Below are 19,913 nucleotides of genomic sequence, written 5' to 3' on the forward strand. Positions count from 1 at the left end.
GGGTCTCAGCGGTCGTAAAAAGATAACGGATGTATTAATAATAAAGTCTAGTTACAAGAATTAAAGTTTAGTGGAGGTCACATGTTCCTCGTGTAGACTGCAGCTACGGTCTATAGCCAGACCTTTGTCTTCTAGACGTGTGACTCCTCCCCTCTTCCATGTGACTGATCACGTGACTGTGACATGGCAGGTCCTGAAGCAAAGAGGAAACTACAAAGCGGCCCGTACAGCTCTGCAGCCAGGTGGAGGTACGTGTGTGGTCACCGCACAGCAGGGGCAGCATCATTAACCCTTTCAGGGCTGGGTAGTTTTGAACCCTAAGGATGAAGAGGGAGATTTATGGGGTTTGGTGAGGTTCTCTTTGTTGCCCATAGCAACGCATGCCAGCTCAGCTTTGATTTCTCCTAGTGCAGTGGTATAATGAGAGCCCAGCTCTGTTTGGTTGCTATGGGCAACAGAAAGCATTCTACTATATGTCATTGAGGCCTCAGAAAACTCAAAGGGGGAGATTTATCAAAACCTGTGCAAAGGAAAAATTGCCTAGTTGCCCATAGCAACCAATCAGATCGCTTCTTTCATTTTACAGAGGCCTTGTTAACCCCTTAAGGACCCAGACAATTTTCAGTGTAGGACCCGGCCATTTTTTTAACATGTGACCGTGACCTCTGTAGTATTCCGCAGCTAATAAGTACAGGAAGGATTAAGATTTTTTAATAGAAGTCATTTACAAATATGTTTAACTTTCTGCCACCAGTTGATTTAAAAGAAAAAAGGTTTTCACCGGAGTACCCCTTTAATAACTCCGAGATGCTTTTACCTTTCATTCTGATTGCGAGATTGTTTTTTCGTGACATATTCTACTTTATGTTAGTGATAACATTTTGTTGATACTTGTATCATTTCTTGGTGAAAAATTCCAAAATTTGATGGAAAAATTGAAAATGTAGCATTTTTTTTTGCTTTGAAGCTCTCTGCTTGTAAGGAAAATGAATATTCCAAATAAATTATATATTGATTCACATATACAATATGTCTACTATATGTTTGCATCATAAAGTTGAAATGTTTTTACTTTTGGAGGACATCAGAGGGCTTCAAAGTTCAGCAGCAATTTTTAAATTTTTCACAAAATTTTCTAAATCGAAATTTTTCAGGGACCAGTTCAGGTTTGAAATGGATTTGAAGGGCTTTCATATTAGAAATACCCCACAAATGACCCCATTATAAAAACTGCACCCCCAAAGTATTCAAAATGACATTCAAAAGGTTTGTTAACCCTTTAGGTGTTTCACAGGAATAGCAGCAAATTGAAGGAGAAAATTCTAAATCTTCATTTTTTACACTCGCATGTTCTTGTAGACCCAGATATTGAATTTTTACAAGGGGTAAAAGGAGAAAAATCTTCCTAAAATTTGTAACCCAATTTCTCTGGAGTAAGGAAATACCTCATGTGTATGTCAAGTGTTCGGCGGGCGCAGTGGGGTCAGAAGGGAAGGAGCGACAATGGGATTTTGGAGAGTGAGTTTTTCTGAAATGGTTTTTGGGGGGCATGTCACATTTCGGAAGCCCCTATGGTGCCAGAACAGCAAAAAAAAAAAAAAAACACATGGCATACTATTTTGGAAACTACACCCCTCAAGGCACGTAACAAGGGGTCCAGTGACCTTTAATACCCCACAGGTGTTTGACGTCTTTTCATTAAAGTTGGATGTGAAAATGATTTTTTTTTTCACTAAAATGCTAGTTTTCCCTCCAAATAATTTTTTTTTTACAAGGGATAATAGGACAAAATGACCCCCAAAATTTGAAACCCCATCTCTTCTGAGTATGGAAATACCCCATGTGTGGACGTCAAGTGCTCTGCGGGCGAACTACAATGCTCAGAAGAGAAGGAGCGCCATTGAGCTTTTGGGAAACAAATTGTTTGGAATGGAAGTCAGGGGCCATGTGCGTTTACAAAGCCCCCCGTGGTGCCAGAACAGTGGACCCCCCCACATGTGACCCTATTTTGGAAACTACACCCCTCACAGAATTTAATAAGGGGTGCAGTGAGCATTTACACCCTACTGGCATTTGACAGATCTTTGGAACAGTGGGCTGTGCAAATGAAAAATTTAATTTTTCATTTTCACGGACCACTGTTCCAAAAATCTGCCAGACACTTGTGGGGTGTAAATGCTCACTGTACCCCTTATTACATTGCGTGAGGGGTGTAGTTTCCAAAATGGGGTCACATGTGGGTATTTTTTTTTTTTTTGCGTTTATTTCAGAACCGCTGTAAAATTGGCCACCCCTGTGCAAATCACCAATTTAGACCTCAAATGTAAATGGTGCACTCTCATTCATGAGCCTTGTTGTGCGTCCGCAGAGCATTTTACGCCCACATATGGGGTATTTCTGTACTCAGGAGAAATTGCGTTACAAATTTTGGGGGTCTTTTTTTCCTTTTAACGCTTGTGAAAATAAAAAGTATGGGGCAACACCAGCATGTTAGTGTAAAATTTTTAATTTTTTTACACTTACAAGCTGGTGTAGACCCCAACTTTTCCTTTTCATAAAAGATAGCAAAACGTTTTCAGATGTCAATATCCTATGTTCGGAATGTAATTAAGAAATGGCAGTCATCAGGAACAGTGGAAGTTAAAGCAAGATCTTGAAGACCAAGAAAAATATCAGACAGAACAGCTCGCAGGATTGTGAGAAAACTATTCAAAACCCACGTTTGACTGTACAATCCCTCCAGAAAGATCTGGCAGACACTGGAGTTGTGGTACACTATTCCACTATAAAGAGATACTTGTACAAATATGGTCTTCATGGAAAAGTCATCAGAAGAAAACCTCTTCTACGTCCTCACCACAAAAATCAGCGTTTGAACTTTGCAAATGAACATATAGACAAGCCTGATGCATTTTGGAAACAAGTTCTGTGGACCTTTAAATATAAAAAAGTTTTAGCACCAACCCACTGGGATAGCTAACTGAGCAGCCTAGATACAACAAGGTGGATCCCTGTACTACTATCCCCATGCCCATGTTTGAACGACATCCCCACACGGACTTTCTCCCATTACAACGTAACTGTACACAGCCATGTACGGCACGTTCCGGATTGGCCACCCACATACCATCCCACAGCGAGCGACCAATCAGCTTCGAGAGGATCGTCTCCATTAATTTCCCACGGCGGCAACCCTGCACAGCGATGACAGCCTCCTCCTACTGCCTCCTGATTGGTCCCACGGACATCGGCAGCTCTCGGATTGGTCGCCACCACGGACATTTTTCGTCGTTCTGTTTAAACTCCTAAATACTCCTTTAAAAGACTATACCTATATATTTTTCCATGTTTTACGTGGTTTTCATGCTCCTTTTATTGAAAATGTTTTATAACGTAGGTCTCTAGTGCCCAGTCCACACCTGGCCCCGGCACCCATCTTACATGACGTCAACAGCTCACTTGGATTTGGCGCCATTTTATGTATTTAAAACCTCATACCTGTCACCTCTCCATACAGCAACCACCTGCAATTGAAAAAGGGAGCTGTGACTCCCGAAACGCGTCTTGCTTTATTCATTTATTTTCTTTGATTTCTTTATGCTGTAAAATAAATTATTTATTTATACCCACGACTTCGGGTTACTTCCTTGGGAGCGCCGTCTCTACTGCATAGGTCTAGGGCCAAAAAGCATCTGACGCATTTCTGAAAGTACGCTTTCCTTCCTCAGAGATCTAAGATGTTACAGGGTCACGGCTATTTATATTGGATCTGTCAGTCATCCCTCTTTCCTCAGTCTATTTTTAATAAAGTTCATATATCTCCCGTATGCTTCATAATACAGTCCAAATGGGATTTAGGTTTTATTCCCCACAGTAAAACAGCAGTCCTCATGTAAAAAACGCATAAAAAGTGCACCTAAAGTGTCTCCTAGTGTGAATAGGTTCCAACCAAGAAGCCAAGCTTCCGAAGGAATGTAGTTTGATCTGTCCCTCTATCATTCTTTACTGTGGGTGCCACACGCAAATCGGTAAACATAGGCAATCGTGTGGCACCCACAGTAAAGAATGATAGGGGGGGGGGGGGAATAATAATAATAATATATATATTTTTTTTTATTTGGTTGGAACCTATTCAAACTATGAGACACTTTAGGTGCGTTTTTTACATGAGGACTGCTGTTTTACTGTGGGGAATAAAACCTAATTCCCATTTGGGGAATATACGGGGGATATATGGACTTTATTAAAAATAGACTGAGGAAAGAGGGATGATTGACAGATCCAATATAAATAGATGTGACCCTGTAACATCTTTGATCTCTGAGGAAGGAAAGCGTACTTTCAGAAACGCGTCAGATCCTTTTTGGCCCTAGGCCTATGCAGTAATGACGTGACTAGCATATCTCGGGTCACGACTTTAGTGCAGTAACATCGGGGAAGCCAGCCGGCGAGACGCTTCCGGCAGGGGCAGATCTCCCAGAAATCGGCTCCCTAGCATTGTGGAACTCCAGCTCTCGTTTAAACCCTGCACCTAATCACCTTTAACCGCTCCAGACAGCGGAAGGTGTTTCAGAAGCAAACCAGAGTATACCAGGAGACTGGACAGGACCTCACAGCAAGTCTGCAGTACCGATATCTACAATACAGTGAACACTGAGTGCTACACCTTTTACTCCCGGCAAGTTCTGTGGACCGATGAGGTTAAAGTTGAACTTTTTGGCTGGAATGAGCAAAGGTACGTTTGGAGAAGAAGGGGAACAGAATTTAATGAAAAGAACCTCTGTCCAACTGTTAAGCATGGGGGTGTATCAATCATGCTTTGGGGTTGTATTGCAGCCAGTGGCACAGGGAACATCTCACAAGTAGAAGGAAAAATGGATTCAATAAAATTTCAGCAAATTTTGGATGCTAACTTGATGCCATTTGTGAAAAAGCTAAAGTTAAAGAGAGGATGGCTCCTACAAATGGATAATGATCCTAAACACACCTCGAAATCCACAGGGGATTACATCAAGAGGCGTAAACTGAAGGTTTTGCTATGGCCTTCACAATCTCCTGACCTCAGCATAATTGAAAATCTATGGATAGACCTTAAAAGAGCAGTGCGTGACAGAAAGACCAGAAATCTCAAAGAACTGGAAGACTTTTGTAAGGAAGAATGGGCAAAGATACCTCAAACATGAATTGAAAGACTCTTGGCTGGCTACAAAAAGCGTTTACAAGCTGTGATACTTGCCAAAGGGGGCAGTACAAGATATTAACTCTGCAGGGTGCCCAAACTCTTGCAGACACCATTTTTTTGTTTTCTGTTATTTTGAAAGTGTAAATGATGGAAATAAAATCTAACTTTTGTTGACATAATATAAGAATGTCTAATCTGTAATTTGATGCCCTTTGGAGATTTTTCCATCTTTCCTTGTCTTCTTTATGCACATTAATACAAATTTTTACCTGGGGTGCCCAAACTTTTGATCCCCACTGTAGTCTTTAAAAAGGGTCTTTATTAGTTTATTTAGTTTTTGCACTTATGTTTTTTCCTCCTCGCCCTATAATAGTCATAACTCCTATTTTTCCATGTGTAGACCCAAGTGAGGACTTGTTTTTCGCGGGACCAACACTTTTACTGTGTAAGACCACCTTTTATTTTTCTATAACATCTGCTCCGAAACAAAGAAAAAACTATTTCTGAGGTGAAATTGCAAATTTGGGGATTTAACTTTTTACACCATTCACCTTCTGCTCTGACTTACAAGATATTATGATACTTTAGGTCGCCCTGATTACAGCAATACCAAATTTGTTTAGTTTCTTTAGTTTTTTAAAGGAAATCTGTCACCATATTTTTCCGTATACTGGGCTGTTTGAGGGCTAATTTTTTGTGCCATAATCTGCTATTTTTTTGGTATTGATCGGACTTTTTTGGTATTGATCTGGCTTTTTGATCACTTTTTACTTAATGTTTTCTGCATATGATGTTATAAAAAAAATCGCAATTCTGTGGCTTGGTATTTTTTTATGTTAACGCAATTGACCATACGGGATATATAATATATTTATATAATTTATTTTTATTATGTTTCTTGTATTTAATGGGGGGGGGATAATGGGAATTTTTAATATGGAAGGGGGGGAACGTGTGTGTTTTTAGAAGCCCGCTCCATACACTCTATACACCACTGGGTTTTCTGGCCGGCACTACTAGTCCAAAGCAGGGATGAATGTTGGCAAAATTCACCAGCCCAGTGCCCACAACTGTATGTCCCGGGCGTCAGGCGATAGGAATTCCACATCCCTGTCAAATTGTTTAAATATATAGGGGTTTGTTTTTCAATTGCCTTATCTCTTTTATCTTTTTAGCTTTCTATAATACAGGATCTTTTACCGATAATTCTTCTGACCACTCAAGGATGAAGAGAGACAGGAACAAGATGGCCGACAAGATCATAAACCTCACCCTACAGATACTCTTCCGGCTTACTGGAGAGGTGAGGGATTCTGGGAGTGATGTCACATGACCTCATTCTTATCTATGTAATAACAGATGGATATGACTAGAGAGGTGAGGGATTCTGGGAGTGATGTCACATGACCTCATTCTTATCTATGTAATAACAGATGGATATGACTGGAGAGGTGAGGGATTCTGGGAGTGATGTCACATGACCTCATTCTTATCAATGTAATAACAGATGGATATGACTGGAGAGGTGAGGGATTCTGGGAATGTATGTAGTGATATTAATGTGTCTCTCCATACACAGGATTACACAGTAGTGAAGACGTCCTCTAGTGGGCGCTGTCGAACCCCTGTGTGGGAAGGATGGGGAGGAACCCTGAGCCCAATCCTGGAGCCCCCACCTCACCCCCTGATACATGAGGAAATGGAGGAACAGAAGATCCGAGAACTGATCAACAAGATGATGGAGCTGCTGACTGGAGAGGTGACACTGCTGGGACATTATACAGTAATGGAGGGGTCTGGTGATGACTGGAGAGGTGATACTGCTGGGAATGCTGGGACATTATACAGTAATGGAGGGGTCTGGTGATGACTGGAGAGGTGACACTGCTGGGAATGCTGGGACATTATACAGTAATGGAGGGGTCTGGTGATGACTGGAGAGGTGACACTGCTGGGAATGCTGGGACATTATACAGTAATGGAGGGGTCTGGTGATGACTGGCGAGGTGACACAGCTGGGACATTATACAGTAATGGAGGGGTCTGGTGATGACTGGAGAGGTGACACTGCTGGGAATGCTGGGACATTATACAGTAATGGAGGGGTCTGGTGATGACTGGAGAGGTGACACTGCTGGGACATTATACAGTAATGGAGGGGTCTGGTGATGACTGGAGAGGTGACACTGCTGGGAATGCTGGGACATTATACAGTAATGGAGGGGTCTGGTGATGACTGGAGAGGTGACACTGCTGGGACATTATACAGTAATGGAGGGGTCTGGTGATGACTGGAGAGGTGACACTGCTGGGAATGCTGGGACATTATACAGTAATGGAGGGGTCTGGTGATGACTGGAGAGGTGACACTGCTGGGACATTATACAGTAATGGAGGGGTCTGGTGATGACTGGAGAGGTGACCCTGCTGGGAATGCTGGGACATTATACAGTAACGGAGGGGTCTGGTGATGACTGGAGAGGTGACACTGCTGGGAATGCTGGGACATTATACAGTAATGGAGGGGTCTGGTGATGACTGGAGAGGTGACACAGCTGGGACATTATACAGTAATGGAGGGGTCTAGTGATGACTGGAGAGGTGACACTGCTGGGAATGCTGGGACATTATACAGTAATGGAGGGGTCTGGTGATGACTGGAGAGGTGACACAGCTGGGACATTATACAGTAATGGAGGGGTCTGGTGATGACTGGAGAGGTGACACTGCTGGGACATTATACAGTAATGGAGGGGTCTGGTGATGACTGGAGAGGTGACACTGCTGGGACATTATACAGTAATGGAGGGGTCTGGTGATGACTGGAGAGGTGACACTGCTGGGAATGCTGGGACATTATACAGTAATGGAGGGGTCTGGTGATGACTGGAGAGGTGACCCTGCTGGGACATTATACAGTAATGGAGGGGTCTGGTGATGACTGGAGAGGTGACACTGCTGGGACATTATACAGTAATGGAGGGGTCTGGTGATGACTGGAGAGGTGACACTGCTGGGAATGCTGGGACATTATACAGTAATGGAGGGGTCTGGTGATGACTGGAGAGGTGACCCTGCTGGGACATTATACAGTAATGGAGGGGTCTGGTGATGACTGGCGAGGTGACACAGCTGGGACATTATACAGTAATGGAGGGGTCTAGTGATGACTGGAGAGGTGACACTGCTGGGACATTATACAGTAATGGAGGGGTCTGGTGATGACTGGAGAGGTGACACTGCTGGGACATTATACAGTAATGGAGGGGTCTGGTGATGACTGGAGAGGTGACACTGCTGGGAATGCTGGGACATTATACAGTAATGGAGGGGTCTGGTGATGACTGGAGAGGTGACACTGCTGGGACATTATACAGTAATGGAGGGGTCTGGTGATGACTGGAGAGGTGACCCTGCTGGGAATGCTGGGACATTATACAGTAATGGAGGGGTCTGGTGATGACTGGAGAGGTGACCCTGCTGGGACATTATACAGTAATGGAGGGGTCTGGTGATGACTGGAGAGGTGACACTGCTGGGAATGCTGGGACATTATACAGTAATGGAGGGGTCTGGTGATGACTGGAGAGGTGACCCTGCTGGGACATTATACAGTAATGGAGGGGTCTGGTGATGACTGGAGAGGTGACACTGCTGGGAATGCTGGGACATTATACAGTAATGGAGGGGTCTGGTGATGACTGGAGAGGTGACACTGCTGGGACATTATACAGTAATGGAGGGGTCTGGTGATGACTGGAGAGGTGACACTGCTGGGAATGCTGGGACATTATACAGTAATGGAGGGGTCTGGTGATGACTGGAGAGGTGACCCTGCTGGGAATGCTGGGACATTATACAGTAAAGGAGGGGTCTGGTGATGACTGGAGAGGTGACACTGCTGGGAATGCTGGGACATTATACAGTAATGGAGGGGTCTGGTGGTGACTGGAGAGGTGACACTGCTGGGAATGCTGGGACATTATACAGTAATGGAGGGGTCTGGTGATGACTGGAGAGGTGACACTGCTGGGAATGCTGGGACATTATACAGTAATGGAGGGGTCTGGTGATGACTGGAGAGGTGACACTGCTGGGAATGCTGGGACATTATACAGTAACACCACTGGAGGGGTCGGGGTGATGACTGTATCATTGTGTGTCAGGTTCCTATAAGGTGTCAGGACGTGGCGGTGTATTTCTCCATGGAGGAGTGGGAGTATGTAGAAGGACACAAGGATCAGTACAAGGATCAGGTGATGATGGAGGATCAGCAGCCCCTCACATCACCAGGTAATAGACATGACTATATACACACGTCCTCTCATTATTTGTATGTAAAGAATTAATTCAGTCTCTGTATGTGTTCCCTACAGTCAGATCCAGTAAGAAAACAGCACCAGAGAGGTGTCCCAGTCCTCTTTTTCCTCAGGATCAGGTAGATGGAGATATTCCCTATGATCTGTAGAAGCTCTTGTGGTCAGTCCCCTCACCCTCCAAGACTCCTCATCTTTTGCTCATATAAAACATTCCAGGTGACTTCTACTGTCTGATGACTTTTACAATATTTATTTTACATCTTATGAATCAGGGAGAAGATCTGAACAATTTAAATGCTCCAGAGACAAACGTGAGCAGTGATGAGCAGTATAAGGAGCATATTCACACAGGGAAGGATGTGATCTATTTTAATGCTACAGACATAAAGGTAGAAGAAGAGGAGACAGATGTGAGCGGTGATGAGCAGTATACGGAGGACATTCCTACAGGGAAGGATCTGATTTATATTAATGCTACAGACATAAAGGAAGAAGAAGAGGAGACAGATGTGAGCGGTGATGAGCAGTATAATGAGGACATTCCTACAGGAAACCGCCCCGGTGAGTAGTAACCCATAAATGCAGAGAACAGTCAGAGATTCTACAAATGTTTTTAAGCTTCAGGTCCTGTCAGTTTTTCCTGTACATTCTTTTATTCAGTATTCAATGCAAATACATGGAAAACGATATGTTACCGCCATGAGTGTCTACAGAAACCTTTTCATGGCAGGGGGCATTCATTTTAACATCATCCATGTTCTGCCTCTTTTTGACAATGTCATGAAGGGAAGTTGCCATTGCCTGATTTGAATGTTGGAATTTACCATCTATTTTTATGTTAAACCCTTAACGCAAATGGACGTACATTCATGTCCATTTTCGGCTCCCGAGGTATGACGCGCGCTCAGCAGGAGAGTGCACATAATACCCGGTGGGTCCCAGTTGCTATAAGCAACCAGGGCCTACGGTTAATGCCGAACATCATCGATCGGGCTGATGCCCAGCATTAATCCTTTAGACGCGGCGATCAAACTTGATTGCCGCGTCTAAAACAAAAGTAAATAATGCCGGTTAGGTCTCCGGTGCTGTTCGGGACCGCCACGGTGAAATCGCGACATCCCGAACAGCTTTCAGGGCGTGAGGAGGATCCCTACCTGCCTCCTGCACGTCTGATCGACGAATATCTGCTCCGCGCCTGAGATCCAGGCAGGAGCAGTCAAGCGGTGATCACACTGATCAGTGTTATACTATTGCATAACAGTGATCAGTGTATTCAATCAGTGTGTGTAGTGTTATAGGCCCCTATGGGGGCTACAACATTGGAAAAAAAGATCATTTAACCCTTCCCCTAATAAAAGTTTGAATCACCCCCCTTTTCCCATTTAAAAAAAAAAAAAAAAAAACAAGGTTAATAAAAATAAACATATGTGGTGTAGCCGTAAATGTCCGAACTATAAAAATATATAGTTAATTAAACTGCACGGTCAATGGCGTACACGTAAAAAAATTCGGAAATAGCATATTTTTGGTCACTTTTTATACCATAAAAAAATTGAATAAAAAGTGATCAAAAAGTCCGATCAATACAAAAATGGTACCGATAAAATATTCAGATCACGGCGCAAAAATGAGGTCTCATAGAGGTTATAGGGGTCAGAAGATGACATTTTTCAACATAAATTTTGATGCTTGTAGTTATAATTTTTTTTAGTAGTAAAATAAAATCAAACCTATATAAATCGGGTATCCATGCGACCGTATGGACCTACAGAATAAATATTAAGTGCAATATTTACCGAAAACTGCACTGCGTAGAAACGGAAGCCCCTAAAAATCACAAAATGGCTTTTTTTTTTTTCAATTTTGCCCCACAAATAGTTTTTTTTCTGGTTTAGCAGTAGATTTTGTGGTGAAATTATTAATGGTATTACAAAGTTAATTTGTTGGTGCAGAGAAAAAGCCCTCATATGGATTTTTAGGGGGAAAATTTAAAGTGTTATGATTTTTAGAAGGTGTGGAGAAAAAAAACAAAAGTGCAAAAATGAAAAATCGCCAAAGAGGGAAGGGGTTAAAGGAGAACTCCAGCCAAAACTAACTTATTCCCTATCCACTGGATAGGGGACAAGTAGCTGATCGCGGGGGATCTGCTTGATGGGACCCACTGCGATCTCCAGAATGGGACCCTGGCTTTCAGTAAGGAACGCATGCAGTAGACGGCACATGCGCTATTCATTTCTTCTTCTTTGTTTTTTTTACTGTAATTTTTATTAACAGTTTTCATAGATACAAATCCAAAACATGAAAAGAAAAAAAAACAAGCAATTAACAGCACAAAGGGCCGAGACCCTGTAACAGTCATGGGATCTTGGATAAAGAGGAATATATGTGGGGGCCCATAAAAGCAATTAAACCTAAACAAGAGCCCCTATTACTAAGATACAAGCATATAAAGGAAACCATAGTGCTGACTGTGAGGGTAGCTTAGAAAAGCAAAAGTCCGTTTGTCAGCATAAATAGTCAGCCAAGCCCACAAAAAAGGGGGGGGGGGAGGGTAGTAGGAACGAAAAGGGGGCCACAAGACAGACACACAAATGAACACAAGACCAGCAGGGAAGTGAAGAAGGGAAAGAAAAGAAGAAGAAATAAGTAGAAAAGGGGGACAAGGCGGTTGCCGGTCGGAAAATCAATCCCAGGGTTCCTAGATAGAGAGGAAAGAGGGGATAGAGTTGTTTAAAGTGGCCGTAAGGAGTTCCAGGGAACGGATCTCACGAATACGGGTCAACAGATCAGTCTCTGATGGAGGAAGAGTTCTCTTCCAACACTTAGCGATAAGGGTCTTACCAGCCAGAACAATGTGCATAAAGAGCCTAAAAGGCTTCTTAGATAGAGTGGGATGAGAAAGGTGGAGAAGATAGATGAGCGGGTCCAGGGGGACTGAAACGCCCAGGGCATCAGATATTAAGTGCCGCACCATTTTCCAGTAATCCACTAGGAGAGGACAGGATGAGAAAATATGAAATTCCGTACCCAACCCCACAACACCAGCACTGAGGAGGGATAGTAGGGTTAAGTCTATTCAGGAGTTCTAGAGTGTGATACCAGCCCATAATCAGTTTATACTGGGTTTCCTGATAGGCGGTGCAAATAGAGGCCTTAGAAGCCCTCTCCCAAATAACCCTCCACTGAGGCAATGTAATGACAGTGTTTAAGACCTCCTCCCAATGGGCCATATAACGGTGCAATTGGGGGGGGGGGGTCGCCACTGGGCAGGAGAGAACAAGAAATAGGGTCAACTATATTAGCCCAGCAGAAGAGGCCTCGAGAACCCCACTACCGCACTGTAACAGAGGACATACCAGAAGGAAAATTAGGATGATAAAGGAAAGACCGCAGGGGGAAGAAAGGAAAAAACAGTTTGAACTTCCTGGAGCAGTACCCCCAAACATATCTAGAGAAACACATGGGGCCCAGGAAAGGGGAGAGAGAAATAGCCGATGCTGGAGGATACCATAGGAGAGAATTAGGGTGAATGGGGGCTAGCCATAGCTTCTCCAGCCCCATCCAGCGGCTGTAAGCATTGTATGTGGACCAAGCCGCAAGATGGCGCAGGTGAGCAGCCCAGTAATATTTAGTCACATCAGGAACCGCTAGGCCCCCCATAGCCCTACCAGCCATCATGATGGGCATCAAGAGAAGGTGTCTTTTCCCGTCCCAAATAAAATGGCACCCAGGTTGGTAACGTTTCGAAAAAATAAAGCAGTTTCAGGAGGATCGTCATTTGAACCGCCACAATTGGGCCAAAAAAGTAGATATATTGTGACCTCCATTTCTCCAAGAGAGCTCTAAGTTCCCAAAAAGGGGGAGATAGTTAGCGGAATAGAGAGAGGAATAGCGAGAAGTGATGTGGACTCCTAAATACTTAATAGCGGAAGAGGACTATTTAAAAGAATAATTAGAGCGGAGGAGGGTAGAAAAGGACAGCGGAAGGTTCAGAGGGAGTGCTTCCATTTTGGAGAGATTAACTGTATAGCCAGAAACCTCACCATATGTATGAAAAGCTTTATAAAGATTAGGAAGAGAAAGCAAGGGGTGAGAGAGTGTCAGAAGTACATTGTCAGCCAATAAGCAAATCTTAAATTCCCTATCATGTAAGAGAATGCCAGTGATGTCTGGGTCCCCCTAATCATAGCAGCCAAAGGTTCTGTGCATAAAGCGAAGATCAGGGGGGAAAGCGGGCAGCCCTGACGGGTGCCATTAGACAGTGGAAAGGTAGGTTAAGAAGCGTGAGGGAGTTTGAGAGAAGCAGTAGGAGAAGAATAGAGACCCGGCAGAGCAGTGAGAAAGTTGCCCGTGATTCCGAATTTCTGGAGGGTGGCAAAGAGAAACGGCCACCCCAGCCTATCAGGCCTTCTCGGCATCTAAACGCACTACTCATTTCTATGGCTGCGCCAAAGATGCCCGAGTTGGCCAGGCTGTTTGGCTTCTTCCCAGTTACTGGCAGTGGCTGCTAGCTGCAAACATATTTGGAGTGGAGACACTTTGAGATTCGCTGCCAGCAGCACCATAGTTTATAAGCTTCTAACGAAGGAATTTTTTTAAGGGGCTCTCCACCCCTAGACCTCTTATTCCCTATCCAGCAGCGGGACCTCCGCGATCTCGACTGCGGTACCCTAGACATCCAGTGTACGAAGAGAACTTCGCTCTGTGCCGAATGACTGGCGATGCAGGGAGGAGGCTCGTGACGTCACGGTCACACCCCTCAATGCAAGTCTATGGGAGGTGGAATGACGTCCATCACGCCCCCTCCCATAGACTTGCATTGAGGGGGCATGGCCGTGACGTCAGGAGCCTCCGGCGCTGCACCCGATGCTCTAAACGAAGGCCGGGTGCAGCAGAGAGATTGCGGGAGTCCCCAGCAGCAGGACCCTCGCAATCAGACATCTTATCCGCTATCCTTTGAGTAGGGGATAAGATGTCTAGGGGCAAAGTATTCCTTTAAAAGAGCCAAGCTGTATGGAGGGTAAGCTAACTCTAACTAAGATTTAAGTGCCTGCTTTGCTCCACCCTGCAAACTTCTATGGGCACCGCTATGGGTGATGTTTTATGATAAACATATTTTTTAGTACTGCTTGATTATCTTCTTGTTTTCTATCTCGCTATCTGTATAATAAAGTAATCCTGAAGTTTTCATTCTGTCCACTATGCCCAAACTAAGGAATGACTTCTTTGAAGCGTACTTGTCAGATTACCCCCCCCCCCCAAAAAAAAAAGAAAGAAAAACAGTTATATGTTGCTCAGTACCTCATCCTGATCACGTACATGTCATTTTTATGTGTCTACAACCCATATTTCTCTTAAGAATTACCTTTATTTACTTGCCATTATTGCTTAGTGAGGTTTCTGTTCATGCAGAGACATGGGGCGTGTCCTTCTCTTCTCCTCACTGTGATGACTCCTCCCACTCCCTCACTCTGCTCTAACTCACAGAGGGCCCTGGACCTGCCTGCAGCCCTGTCAATCATTCATGGTGTCCATGACATGTCGATGACCACTGGACACTGCAGGACTGGTATGTGTCTTAGGAGGCAGGGGGACCCCTAGTGGCCAGTTTATTGACTGGCTTTTTCTTAGTATGAAATACTGAACATTTTCTGATGAGAGCAATTGCAAAACAGATTATTTTTGCATGGTTTATAACATATGAAAAGTAATTGGATCTGACAGTGCCCATTTAAATGTCACAGAGCATGCCCAGTAACCTGTCCCATTCATGTCAATGGGACAGTTCCTGTCTATTGTTGCCAGTTGAAGTGTCAGGGAGGGGACACCTTTACCTTGATTGTAAAGGAAGTATGCCTCTCATCCCTTATGGGTATAATGCTAGGGAGTTATCCACTCAAGCTAGAAGGTACCAGGAGCAGCCGGTTTACATCAGGTACTCGGATTCCCTAAGGAATTGGCAGGAAGCATATACGTATATAAGAGAAAAGGGTTTATTCTATTTACTTATGATGCAGTTGGGGATTATAACCTCTTCTATAGATAGTGTTATCTATGGTTCATGAGTCCTGCTGTAAAACATATCTCTTAAAGGGGTACTCCAGTGGAACATTTTTTTTTTTTTTTTAAATCAACTATTGCCAGAAAGTTAAACAGATTAGTAAATTACTTCTATAAAAAAAAATCCTAATCCTTCCAGTACTTATCACCTGCTTTTCTTTTTGAATTTCTTTCAGTCTGACCACAGTGCTCTCTGCTAACACCTCTGTCCATGTCAGGAACTGTCCAGAGCAGGAGAGGTTTGCAATGAGGGATTTGCTCCCACTCTGGACAGTTTCTAAATTGGACAGAGGTGTCAGCAGAGAGCACTGTGGTCAGACAGAAAAGAAATTCAAAAAGAAAAGAACTTCTTGCGGATCATACAGCAGGTGACAAGTTACTGGAAGGATTAAGATTTTTTAATAGAAGTCATTTACAAATCTGTTTAACTTTCTGGCATCAGTTGATTTAGAAAAAAAATTAAGTTTTCCCCTTTACTGCTGTTACTACTACTAATGGGGGGGAGAGGATTTATTCCTGTTTTGAAGAAACCAATTGCTCCTATATGACCCCTATCAGTTTACTCTGTGTTAAAGGGGTATTCCGGTTTTAGAAAATTGTGTGTAAATGAAAATCAGCCCAAGATATACAACTTACTAATATAGTGTTATTACTAATTATACTAGCTCTTGCATGTTTTTTAACGATATACCTCGATTTGTATAGCCCTCTCACTGTCAGTGTGGTGCTTCCTGACTTTCCTGCTTCCTGACCTTCCTGCTTCCTGACTCCTAGCTCTCTCCTGACAGGAAGTTGTGTAGCCCTCTCATTGTCAGTGTGATGCTTCGTGACTTTCCTGCTTCCTGACCTTCCTGCTTCCTGACTCCTAGCTCTCTCCTGACAGGAAGTTGTGTAGCCCTCTCATTGTCAGTGTGGTGCTTCCTGACTTTCCTGCTTCCTGACTTTCCTGCTTCCTGACTCCTAGCTCTCTCCTGACAGGAAGTTGTGTAGCCCTCTCATTGTCAGTGTGGTGCTTCCTGACTTTCCTGCTTCCTGACCTTCCTGCTTCCTGACTCCTAGCTCTCTCCTGACCGGAAGTTTTGTAACCCTCTCATTGTCAGTGTGGTGCTTCCTGACTTTCCTGCTTCCTGACCTTCCTGCTTCCTGACTCCTAGCTCTCTCCTGACAGGAAGTTGTGTAGCCCTCTCATTGTCAGTGTGGTGTGTGTATAAATATATATATTTATATATATATATATATATATATATATATATATATATATATATACACAGTGATTCCCCAACATACGATGGCCCCGACATACAATCATTTCAACATTCGATGGCCTCTCAGAGGCAGCATCAACATACGATGCTTCTGTGAGTCGGGCCATCCCTTAAACGGCTATCCGGCAGCGCTGACTGCTTCAGCTGCCACGAGATAGCTGTTTAATATGCCCCATGTGCCCCGCTGAATGATACTTACATGTCCCCGCCGCTCCCGCCCGTCATGTCGCCGCTCCTCTACTGCTACATGCGCCGTCGCTCTCCGTCGCCATCATCACGTCGCTGCTCCGTCATCCAGTTGTGGCAGCTTAAGCGGAGACGTGATGACGGCGCAGGGCAGCAGCGACATAGTGATACAGCAACAGAGGAACAGTAAACTGACTGGCCAGAGCGGCAGGGATACGTGAGTAAAATCCATGGTACGAATCCCTCAAAATACGATGGTTTCAACAAAGGATGGAGCTCCTGGAACCAATTACCATCTTATTTTAGGGACCACTGTGTATATATTTGTTTATTTTTTAGATGTAGGGAGAATTAATTATGTATACATCATGGTTCGTTGTACTGAACAAGGCACAGGAAGAGAAGCAGACAAGGAATGAGTACAGCATGTTCTGCAGGCTGTTCTTCTGTGTTATGCAATGTTCTGCAGCAGCTCTGGGCTGGTAACAGGCGGAAGATAATTGTGATGAAGAGATGAGGGAATTATTGTACTGAGAAACTACTCAACTAGGAACTAGTGAGAGGACGTAATAGGGGAGAGGATTACAGACTCACAAAATAGATGGATTTTTGGGGATTTCAGAACTTGGGAAACACAGGCAAGCACTGTTATATGCTTCTGCAGCATTTTTATTATTTTTACTTGATGTTGGAGTAACCCTTTAAAGGGGTTCTCTGCCTCTAGACATCTTATCCCCTATCCAAAGGATAGGAGATAAGATGTCTGATCGCAGGGGTCCCGCCGCTGGGGACCCCTGCGATCTCCCTGCTGCACCTGGCAATCGTTTAGAGTATCAGGGGCAGCATCGGAGGCTTGTGACGTCACGAGCAGGGCGTGACCACAACGTCATGAGCCTCCGGTGCTGCACCCTTTGCTCTGAACAAACGCCGGGTGCAGCAGGGAGATCGCTGGGGGTCCCAAGCGGCAGGACCCCTGCGATTAGCGATCTTATCCCCTATCCTTTGGATAGGGGATAAGATGTATAAAGCCAGAATGCCCCTTTAACCGAAAAATAAAAAGATAGATTGTTGCGCACGGGGTGAGGGTGGAGAGAGAATCCCCTGCTGCTATTGTCAGGAGCGGTATTAATCGATTTTACAGCAAGTTTGGCTGAACTCTAACCTGACCGTTCGGCCATTGATTGCTTCGGTCTCCATTAATTGTCGCTGCTTTCAGAGTGATCTGAATGCCTAAAAGAGGTGAAAATCAGTAAAAAAAAAAACACAAAACAATAAATAAGCCCTGTTTTATTCTTGGCAGATGACTGTACCAGGAGATCAGAGGGACATGTGATGTCTTCAGATTTTACCACATATCACAGAACATATGAAGAACATTCCATTATCCCAGATATACCTTCAGTCCTTCACAGCCAAGATCTCTCATCTCATCCTTTTAACTCAGTTCTAAGTTGTGAGCCATTGCAGTCTTTTAAGCAAAATAAGGAGAAGCCATTTTTATGTTCAGAATGTGGGAAAGGTTGCATTTCAAAATCACAACTTATTAACCATGAAATAAATCACCTACGCGAGAAATCATTTCCAAGCCAAAAGTGTCGAAAAATGTTTACTCCGAAACGGGATCTACATCAGAAAACTCACACAGGAGAAAAGACATTTTCATGCCCAGATTGTGGGAAATGTTTTTCTTGGAAAACACATCTTGTTGGACGTAAAAAAATTCAGACAGGAGAGGAGCCGTTTTCGTGTTCAGAATGTGGGAAATGTTTTACTCTACAATCAAATGTGGTTCAACATCTGAGGAAACCTTACTCGTGCCAAGAATGTGAGAAATGTTTTACTCGGAAACAAGATCTCCTGCTACATCAGAGAACTCACACAGGAGAGAAGCCGTTTTCGTGTCCTCAATGTGGCAAATGTTTTAATCAGAAGTCAAATCTTGACAAACACAAAAAAATTCACTCTGGGGAGAAGCCATTTTCATGTGCAGAATGTGAGAAATGTTTTACTCGAAAATCACATCTTGTTGATCATCAAAGAACTCACACAGGGGAGAAGCCATTTTCATGTTCAGAATGTGGGAAATGTTTTACTCAGAAATCTAGTCTTGTGAAACACGAAAAAGCTCACACAGGGGAGAAGCCATTTTCATGTTCACAATGTGGGAAATGTTTTACTTACAAATCGAATCTCGTTGATCATCAAAGAACACACGCAGGGCGGAAGCTATTTCCATGTCCAAAATGTGAGAAATGTTTTGCTCAGAAGGCAAATGTTACTAAACATCTAAAAGCTCACACAGGGGAGAAGCCTTTTTCATGCCAAGAATGCGGGAAATGTTTTACTCAGAAATCGAATCTTGTTAAACATCAAAAAATCCACACATGGAGAAGCCAAATTTGAGCCCTAAATGGTGTTTGGAATAGACTTATTAACAAAAAAATAAATAAAGCACCCATGTAGAAATCCCCAATAAATGTATCATTTTGCTCTAATAGTGTAATAATTTCTAAATCTCCTCATTACATTTAATAATATACATACTGCATCTCCAAACGTATTACCAGTTGTTAATAAAAGTTTTCATTCTTCTATCCATCTCAACGCTAGAGTTCTGCATGATAGGAAAAGAGTCTTATGTAGCTAAATACAGCTCACTCTGCTACACACAGCCCAGAGCAGTTCAGTGTGTGATGAGCTATGATTGGATAAGGCTGCACACACCCCCTTTATGCCTAGAGTTCTGCATGATAGGAAAAGAGTCTTATGTAGCTAAATACAGCTCACTCTGCTACACACAGCCCAGAGCAGTTCAGTGTGTGATGAGCTATGATTGGATAAGGCTGCACACACCCCCTTCAGGCCTAGAGTTCTGCATGATAGGAAAAGAGTCTTTTGTAG

General features: G+C 43.6%; 1 protein-coding gene across 3 annotated transcripts; it reads left to right on the forward strand.

Annotated features, from left to right (window-relative positions):
- LOC130296786 (oocyte zinc finger protein XlCOF7.1-like) lies at nt 1–19,646 on the forward strand. 3 transcript variants are annotated; one of them, XM_056548718.1, is made up of 7 exons: nt 1–248; nt 6,407–6,485; nt 6,762–6,941; nt 9,349–9,475; nt 9,559–9,620; nt 9,774–10,062; nt 18,313–19,646. In XM_056548718.1, exons 1-7 carry the CDS (start codon nt 184–186, stop codon nt 19,413–19,415), a joined length of 1,905 nt encoding a protein of 634 aa, XP_056404693.1. In that variant the 5' UTR covers nt 1–183; the 3' UTR covers nt 19,416–19,646. The 3 variants fall into 3 exon arrangements, with proteins under 3 accessions (XP_056404693.1, XP_056404708.1, XP_056404700.1); XM_056548733.1 differs by having other exon boundaries at nt 2–248; nt 6,358–6,485; nt 18,313–19,643; XM_056548725.1 differs by lacking the exon at nt 1–248 and adding an exon at nt 258–349 and having other exon boundaries at nt 6,358–6,485; nt 18,313–19,645.
- Nucleotides 19,647–19,913: the final 267 nt, after the last annotated feature.

The sequence above is a fragment of the Hyla sarda genome, chromosome 1 (assembly GCF_029499605.1).
Source record: "Hyla sarda isolate aHylSar1 chromosome 1, aHylSar1.hap1, whole genome shotgun sequence".
Lineage (NCBI taxonomy): Eukaryota > Metazoa > Chordata > Amphibia > Anura > Hylidae > Hyla > Hyla sarda.

Coding starts and splice junctions, on each gene's coding strand:
- LOC130296786 (XM_056548718.1), top strand. CDS start 184: ATGGCAGGTCCTGAAGCAAAGAGGAAACTACAAAGCGGCCCGTACAGC. Junction 249..6,406: donor AGCTCTGCAGCCAGGTGGAG/GTACGTGTGTGG, acceptor TGACCACTCAAG/GATGAAGAGAGACAGGAACA. Junction 10,063..18,312: donor TCCTACAGGAAACCGCCCCG/GTGAGTAGTAAC, acceptor TATTCTTGGCAG/ATGACTGTACCAGGAGATCA.